The sequence below is a fragment of the Magnolia sinica genome, chromosome 4 (assembly GCF_029962835.1).
Source record: "Magnolia sinica isolate HGM2019 chromosome 4, MsV1, whole genome shotgun sequence".
Lineage (NCBI taxonomy): Eukaryota > Viridiplantae > Streptophyta > Magnoliopsida > Magnoliales > Magnoliaceae > Magnolia > Magnolia sinica.
The window spans coordinates 32,790,140-32,799,472 of record NC_080576.1 but is presented as its reverse complement, the minus strand read 5'-3'; the positions used below and the strand labels follow the sequence as shown (position 1 = coordinate 32,799,472).

Genomic DNA, 9,333 nt, shown 5'->3' with positions numbered 1-9,333 from the left:
TTTTCATACCGAGAATTTATCACCATAAATTCCCACCGTGTAAGGTGGGCCCGCTCATCAGTTGAGCCACACATGGATCTAACTCTCTCAACATCGACAAGGAGAAAGACAGGGCTTTTTTAATATTGCCATGCCTAATAAGTTTGCCAATCTGATTCTAGCACCAGGTCATCCACGCGGTGGGGCCCACCTGATACACAGCCAGGATATCCCAAACAGCAGCCAGGTTGGCACGTGTGGCCAGGTATGGAGGTGCGCATGCGCTTAGAAAGCTCTTCGGGATACTTGGAAACCTGCAGCAACAACGTCTTTGGTTGGTAGAGTTTGTCCAGCCAGACAAGTGGTCTGGCCCACTAGATACACATCTAAATCCAAGCTGAGCCCATTGGACAAGTACCCACTCGGTGGTCTTACGTAAGTCATGCCAGACTGTCCATCGTGTCCATATGCGTATCAAAATCAACGCCCAGCCATTTTAGTTATTGGGCCTTCATACCACTTTCACCTCCAACAATTGACCGGATGTCCTACTATAGCTAGACTACAATTCAAATTCCCAACAATGTTGCTTCCATAAAAGAAGTGTGAATCTTTAATCATAACCAACCAGGAAGCAGTTTGACTTGCATAACAGAAGCCACCCAAGGGCAGATCAAACAGTCAGAAAGCTTGAATAAGAAAGCTTCAGGCACCTTTTGTTTTTTCATGCCCCAAGGCCTGCAAGGAGAAACCCAAAGCCAGCTATATATTAGAAAGCAAGCTAGATAGTGATTTAGATAAATTAGCAAAATGATAAACAGTGAAATAAATCATCCATGAGATAAGAGATGGTCAGATGATTTTCAGGTGAAATACGAGGCATTATAATCACTCTACTGAGTGCAAAAATAACCTCACATGAGATTAACAAACATACACCGATGTAGCCTATGCATACCCACTTTGATCCTCATATTGACCAATCCATGCATTTTTAACTCACAAAGGAAAAAAAATGAATAAAATGCATGTATTGGCCAATCTTGGATTTACCAGTACAAAGGATATGGCATTTTGTAACACCACTCAAAACTATGAATACAGACACTTCCAATACCGTTTATACTCAAACAGCTGTTGATCCATGCGGATGCGAACAAGGACGTATCGCTACATTCACAAGCACTGAGTGGGATGAAAACTGACCAAGATTCAGCTTTCAAACCATGCTTTTAGCAATAATGAGTGAATGAGAAAGAACCACAGTAAGATACCACTCAAAACAAGACATGCTTGACGTGTAAAAAGAATACATGATATCCCAGGTGGTGTTACCACTCTCCTAATATGGCTATTTTGGTGCGACGCTTTTATATGTTCTGATATGTGAATTACCCTATGGTCACAGTACATATGATTTACCGTTTCATAAAATCCGAAATTTCTCAAGCAGTTCATCAAATAGTCAAATGGATATCTCATCTCCAAAAACTCGCAGTTGACCCTGCCAATCCTTCAGGAACGAAATAGCTCATTTTTCTACCATGAACCAATTGTGTCAAATGGATTAATTCAATCCAAAACTTGAGAAAATGGGCATAGGCCGGAAAACAATTCATAAGTGGTTGCAAGTGGAGTTGAAACTACCAAATCCTGAGTTGGAATCAATCTATTCCCAATTACTCCATGTATAGTTCCTCAAACCGCACCTCATAAACAAACCAAAGCCAATCCAAATTGATCCTATAACAGATCTTGATGTAGGACAAGCGGCAGATGACTTCATGTAAGGTCAGGATCAAAAGAAGTTAGGCAGGAAGGGCCAAGATGAAGCACCGCCTAATGCATACTACGTCATCCAATGGCCAAAACTTTGCGACTGGTTATGGGAATAATGCATATGAGATAACGTTAGAAAGCTATCAACAAGCTTTACAACTTGCCAGTCCATTGCCCTCCAAACGGTTTCGCAACATAAGGTAATTTTTTAGGGGTCAGATTTCAGTACAACGTCGCACTTTACCATATCTAATTAGTAATGATTTTGCTAATTCCAGTCATTTTAGGGTTGGAAGAGTCCAGTATTAGTATTATTTGCAAGTTTTTTTGGGGTTCATCTAAGATAATTTGACTCTTTTTCAACACCTTACACTTTTAGAAAGTTTGCTATTTTGGAATTTGGATAAGTTTATGAGCCTAGGCTTATATAAGCATATCAGTTGCATTATAAAGGAACAATTCTCATCATTATCAAATTTATTCTCATTTTAAAGGTTTTTTAGCCTTATGGATTCAAGGCTTATCATATAGGAAGAAGACTAGTGATCTTGTCCTCTCCTTTTTTATCCATGCTGCCACCAGGTTTAGATCTACTGATGATGAAGGAATAAGTTTATTTTCCAATTGATTAAAGTCATCAAGGAGCTGTGCTAAGCCCATATGCATGTGCAAGGGAAGTCATGTACACACATCAAATATGCCATCATGGCACATTGATACAAGATCCAATCCATTCATCAGACAGGTAGACTATATCGACACTCTCACCCTGGAATCAGGCTAGCACATGTGATGACATGTACATGACCTGCCTTGTACGCACATGTGGGCTTAGCAAGGATCATAGTGAGGCATCCTATTGCAAATGTCGTTCCCATAAAATGATAAGCTAGCATCCAACACACGCATCTCATGGTGACTTCTTCTTCGTTCCCATAAAATGATACGCTAGCATCCAACGCATCTCATGGTGACTTCTTCTTCCTTTTTTTGGGGGGTATCTCAGGGTTCTCTGCTTTGCCCATTACACAGTACTTGTGCTTCACAATCTGCTCAGCTCCACCAACATAACCATGCCTCGTGTTCTAATCAGGTAAAGAACGGAAAAAATAAAAATAAAAAATACAGAAACTTCCCAAGATAAACATATTTTATCATTTAAAGCTGCTAATAACCAGTTTCATTTTCATTTTCAACTAGTATTCAGTTTTCACTATAAATCAAACTTCACTCGGCTCACAGATTTACAACTCAAGTGATTAATGGTATCTCCACTTTTCAATAATTGATGAGCTTTGTTAAACAGGAAAGAGAAGAAAGAAAAGAGAGAATGCTACAAAGGCAAGGACAATCCAGCCATAGCAATTCTCACCAGTTGCTACACCTTCTTTGGCAGGGTAATCGGCGACCTTGTTGCCTCCCTCGGTACATGAAAAAAACGAATGTCCAACAAACTCAATTTCCCTAATCTTTTTATTTGAGTACTCATTATGCAGTCAATGGGTCAGGGGAATAAAAAAAATCCTCACTTTTCTCCCAAAATTCCCTGCTTCGGCTTCATACAAGTCTTTCATCCATGCAGGACCAGAAAACACAATCTTAGTTTAACCTTTGTCGTCTCTAAGAACACCTCTGATTCTGAAAGAACCCAAATTCCCTAGGGAGTTTCCATCAAAGTTGAGCTTCCTCAACCCAGTAGGTGGGTGTGGGCCCTTCACTTTACTTGTTGGCTAGTTTCCTTTCTTCACAATCAATAGCTGCTTACAAAACTCATGTCAAATCAGAAGTGGCAACACTATGAAACTCCTTCACAAGCACCCAAAGCACAATGAAGCTTATGATCATCGTTGAAATTTATCTTGATTCTTTCCTTCCATATGCCTCACATTAACCATCCTCCATGAAATTCTTCATCTTTCTGTTTTTTTTTTCTCCATTGCCCTAAAATTCTGGTGATTAAGGATGTCTTTGAACATACTTATTTGTATTTGCAAAATTTTGTAACCATTTTCCCATAGAGATGCCTGCAAAAGTTTCATTAGCTTTGTTCCACTCTCCTTGCATCCTTTAAAAAAACATGCGTAGAGGTATATCAGTTCACTGTCATCACTCCTTCCTAAATGCTAAGAAGCATTGTTGCAAAGGTGCCCATCAATATCTGGAACAAACCCTTTCTCCATCATTTCATCCCGAACAACATCATATGTGACCCTATTCGGAATCAAACCCTTCTCCAACATCTCATTCAGAAACCTGTTTGCTTCTTCGAGCTTGCCTTTCCCACAAAGCCCCCTAATCAATACATTATATGTGACGACATTGGCACGCTTTCCTTCCTTTTCCATTCTCATCCTCAAATTCAAAGCAGCCTTCATATTTCCCTCCTTACAGAACCCATCCATTAGAGTATTGTAGGTCACGTGACTTGGGTCCAAGCCGATCTCAAACATCTCGTTCAAGAGCCTCATCGCCTTTACGGACTCACCTTCCCTGCATAATGCGCCAATTAATACATTATATGTCACGATGTCTGCTCTTACACCCTTCTCTTCCATCTCATCTAAAAGCTTACTAGCACCCTGCATATTTCCATCTCTACAAAAACCAGCAATCAAGCAATTATACGTTGAAAGATCACAGTGGACCCCGCTCTCTAACATCAAATCACGCAAGTGAAGCGCATACTCCATCTTCCCAATCTTACAGTATCCATCCATCAGAGTATTATATGTCATAACATTTGGAACCAAACCTCTTTTCGCAATATCATCCAACAACTCCCTTGACTCTTCCAACATCCCTTTCTTACAAAACATGTTAATTAGTACATTGTATGTCACAACATTCGGCTTGACATCCACCACCTGCATCTCATCACGCAATCTAATCGCTTCATCGACCTTGCCTTCTCTACAAAGCCCATTAATCAAAGAGTTATATGTGATCACATTGGGTGGCATATCTTGCCGCTTCATTTCCTCAAACAACCTCATCGCCGCCGAACAGTTCTCATCCTTGCAGTACCCATCAATCAGGATATTAAAAGTAACCACATTTGGATGGACTCCCTTCGAAACCATCTCTTTCAAAATAGCGTCTGCTTTATACATTTTCCCCGCGCGGCCCATCTTGCAATGACCATTGATCAATGTATTGTATGTGACAACCGAGGGCAAACAACCCCAAGCTTTCATGTCCTCAACCAAATCCCCCGCCTTCAGCAGTTTCCCTGCCTTACAAAACCCATTAATCACCGTATTAAAACTAATCAAATTAGGTGCAACCCGCCTCCTAATCATCTCCTTATACACATTCTCCATTGCCTGAATCTTGTTCTCCTTAACCAGAGCATTCAAGAGAGGATTGCAGGAGAGGACCGACAACCGAAACCCATAATCACCAGCCCGCTTGAAAGCTTCCAAAGCAGGACCCGTCTTCGAATTCTTCACAAATGCCAAAACCAACATATCGGCAATGATCGAATTGGTAGAATTGGGGCTAAATCCAACGGCTGAGATCGATAGGGTGTGAAAGATTGAGGAATTCGAGTACCGTTCATGATTGACCAGTCTAAGGAGCTGTGATCTGACCTCGCTGTAATTCTTCTCGGCTGCTAATAGATGCAGCAGCTTGAAATTGGATTCGAGTGTGTAGAAGACGTTGAATTCTCGTTCGGACCATCGGAAGTATCGGAGAATGATTCCAGCTTCGATTTGGGAATCGAAGAGGCATTGAAGGAAGGTTTTGGGGTCTGATTTTGAGATTAGGGTTTTAAGGTCAGACCAGTGCTGTTTTGTGATGAGGTTGCAGAGATGGGATTTGGTGAGAGCGTCTGACGCTGAGGGTTTTGAAGAGGAGTCGTCTAAGGAATAAAAGAGTCTGATGGAAGGGATTAGGACTTTTTTGTGAAAGAGAGATGGTTTCAGAGAGTGGATGTGAGATGAGAAGTACATGTGAGGATGTAAAAAAGATTGCCTTTGTAGAGATGCCTGTCAGTGTTCTTGGCAGGCGAGCTGGCGGGTGTCAGATTCCGGCGACTGTAGAGATGCCTGTGTTGGTTGGGCAGAGGAAGTGCGGAGGTTTTTTGAAGACAACCCTCCTTCCTTCTTTTTTCACCTCGTGGTGGGGAGAAGACGGTACGGCTCTTACTGTGGGTCCTATTTACCTACGCCGTCCATCCGGTTTTAAAGATAATTTTGAGGCCATGATCCTGAAAATGAAGCATATGTAATCCTTATACGGACCATACCATAGGAAACAGTGGTGATTGACTATTAATAGGCTGTTAAAGTTTTGAATGAAGCTGATATTTATCTTTTCCCTTCGTACAGGTTTATATGAGCTTATCAGCATTTATCAGCATGCAGGATGGAAAATAAACATTACTGAAACGTTAATACGGGCCCTAGGAAGTTTTTACTGATAAGTCATTCAATCACTACCGTTTCCTTTAGTATGGTCAACCTGAGACTTGAATTTACCGAAAGAATATATAAAAACGTATGGACGTAGTGGATATATAATTAATACATCAAAGTGGGACCCACGGCAAGGGCCACACCGTCTTGAGTGAGGCTAGGGCCGCACCTAATCCGCCCTATGGGGAGGGAACGTAGAGGGACTGGGGAGAAACGACTTAACATGCACGCAATCCACACCGTCCATCACGTAGAGAACTCCTTATCGAGCCTTGTTTCCAAAACTCAGAATGATTCAACGCTTAGGTTGGCCACCCAAAAAAATTGTACCAAAATAACTCTAAATTCACTTGGTATGGCCCACCCTAATTTTAGAATAATGTGAGCTTTGGGTAATTCTGTCATCCTGATCTCAAATGAACGGATTGGATGGCATGTAAACAGCACGGTGGGTCCTATACAAAATTAACCGGGGACGTTGCATCTAGCTAGTTCCTACGGTGTGGCCTATATGAGTTTGGATGATCATGAGCTTTAGTTACAGTGGTTAAATGACGGAGTTGATCTCATGAAAGCTCCGCTGGAATGGCTCGAGCCTAGCGTGACCATGTTACGAAAGGGAGTGTAATTACAGTCGTGGGCGGTTTATAACTGGAGTATTCTGGAATTTAAAAATTATGTTAGGCTTCCCTGAATTTGAAATGCATTAAAATTTTGTAATATATTTGTAAATATTTAAATCTAATTAAGTAAATTATTTACTACCCTTCAAGTGGTCAACATATACAACGTTATAAATAATCTTTCTAATAAGCCCATTAAAATGTTCACTTGGGATAAAAATGAGATAATTCTAAAATTCCTCTCAGCTTACTAAGTTTTAGATTGGAAGCAAAAGTCTATGCATTAAAGATAATGAAACATATATTAATTGAATATATATAATTATTCATTTAAATTTGTATAAAATTGTGTTAAGCCATTTTGTGCTTAGACAAATAGCAGCATAGTGTTTACTTATTACCTTGTCACTTGATTGAGAAACACTTGTAAGAGAATGACTCACTTTATTTTCTCGTTGTTTCATAAAGGCCATAAAAAATTATTGGACTTCGAATAAAGAGATTAATGACTACTATTTATTACAACTAAATTTATTGTAATTTAAGTCACAATAAACCATATAAAATTAAAAATATTCTTTTAATTAAACTATAAATTAATAAGAATTCAACATATACTTGAATCAAAGCAAATAAAGCATCAAAATATACTACAGCTTCACCTCTTAGCGTTAGTGTAACGTTTCGGAAAAATCCGTACAAGGACCCGAGTACCACCTCAGGCAGAAATCACCCAAGACCAAAACCTTTAGAAATTATGTTAATATTAGCAAGTGCTAAACTAGAGTACTTATGAAATTAGCACTAATCACTTTAAATATGATCTACAAGACCCAAACCGTGCAGAATCATTGATGCTACATTACCCTGAAATGTAGAATCCATCCCTAAACCCGGTTGCTCTCGAGAGCACACCAAAACTCGTATCGAACCTGGACCGCACATCGAAAGTCCGATAACCGCAAAACTATACAGCTATGACCGCATTACTGGACTTGACAACCCCCTCGGAAATCAAGTCTTAATTGTATCTAAAAATGCACAACTTGAACCCGGAGCAAAGTGTGTGAGAAACGTGAATATCTTTAGAAATAAAATCCGAATTTAAGTAAACTGAGTCGTGTCGCTTGTGGGCCAAATGTAAGGATTCAGACCGTCAGAATCTGACCCAAATACACCCTCGGATTAGAGGAAATTTCCCATACATGGTAATGTACTTGTGGCCCTGATCAAGTGACGGTGACTATTGAACTGAAACTGGTCTGCCACAGTCGATCTGTAAACCCGATCGGAGCGAAAACTCAGCCTGACCTAGATCCAATGTCAGGGAGCTTAAGTCCGACTGCACGCAGAAAAAGGGGCTCCAGAAGTGCTCCGTTGGATCGGAACAGCCAATCTTTGGATGTAACCTAAGTATACCATGGCTATGGGGCCATTCCCATCAGTTATGGGCCTATATAAGGGCCTTAAACCCTCTCTCTTATATTCTATATGAATTTTAAACCCTAAGAAAGAGAGGAGAGGAAAAGGAAAGGAAAGAGAGAGAAAGAGAGAGAGAGTTGGAGATTCATCCTAGGATTTGATCCCGTTATTCCACGAACTTAGCCACCCTATCTGTATCACAAATCCGGCATTTTCGACAACGTACTTGGGTAAGAAAACCTAACACTAATCTGTTTTAGGGTTTCAGATAGTGTAAGTTATGAAATAGCTAACCTAATTCATGTTATAGGTTGTCAATCCGTCGTTGACAAAGACCGAGTGTCTAAAACGAATTCGTTACGTGTTTACCGGCGTAAGGCGCGGACTATAAACGTATAAGTTATGGTTTTCAAGGCTTTCAATGTCGGTTAATGATTTAATACTGATGTGGGTGCTATTTCACATTCCAAATGCGATCGTTGTTTCGGGTTTCAGATATATATAAACTATATTGAGTTTAGTTTATTCCATGTATTTGTAGAAAGGATCGTATACGTATGGAATTTGAAAGTGTGTTTGTCATGATTAATTGTCGTGCGTTTATACTAGTTGTATATGTAACAACTCCTTGGTGAAAGGATTTGCCCCAATACATGTTATGGCCAACATACGTCGTGTATGTTAAAAAAGTGTAGTCTAAGTTTTTGTAAAAATGTCTGAATGAACTAGTAGTTAGTAAATTGTACTTTATGTGATTGTTGAGATATGATTCTCAACTACCTTAATTATGTGTATGATTTCCTCCATGTATTTATGCTATAGTGTCTGTTTAGGTATGGAATGTATATGTGTGAATTCATATTTAAGTTGTATTTCCTAATATGTTCAAATGATTGTATGAATTGAATTATTGATTCATTGCTGCCTTGATTTTCTCATATGATTATCTGCTGAAGTTAAATACGCTTGGGACTATGATATAGTCCAGGCAATCGGTAACAGACTTTAATTTGGTGGCTGAGGTTGTTTTCGCCTCACAGAATGTGTTCGATGAGTCCGAGCCGTACTTCAGTTGTTGACAGTGGTTAGGCCACACAGAGTGCTCGTACACT

At 39.9% G+C, this 9,333-nt stretch overlaps 1 protein-coding gene across 1 annotated transcript; it reads right to left on the bottom strand.

The window, feature by feature from the left end:
• Positions 1-3,203: 3,203 nt before the first annotated feature.
• LOC131242982 (pentatricopeptide repeat-containing protein At1g09820) lies at positions 3,204-5,817 on the bottom strand. The gene has a single exon (XM_058242008.1). The coding sequence runs from the start codon at positions 5,709-5,711 to the stop codon at positions 3,882-3,884; it is 1,830 nt and encodes a 609-aa protein (XP_058097991.1). The 5' UTR covers positions 5,712-5,817; the 3' UTR covers positions 3,204-3,881.
• Between the last annotated feature and the right edge of the window lie 3,516 nt (positions 5,818-9,333).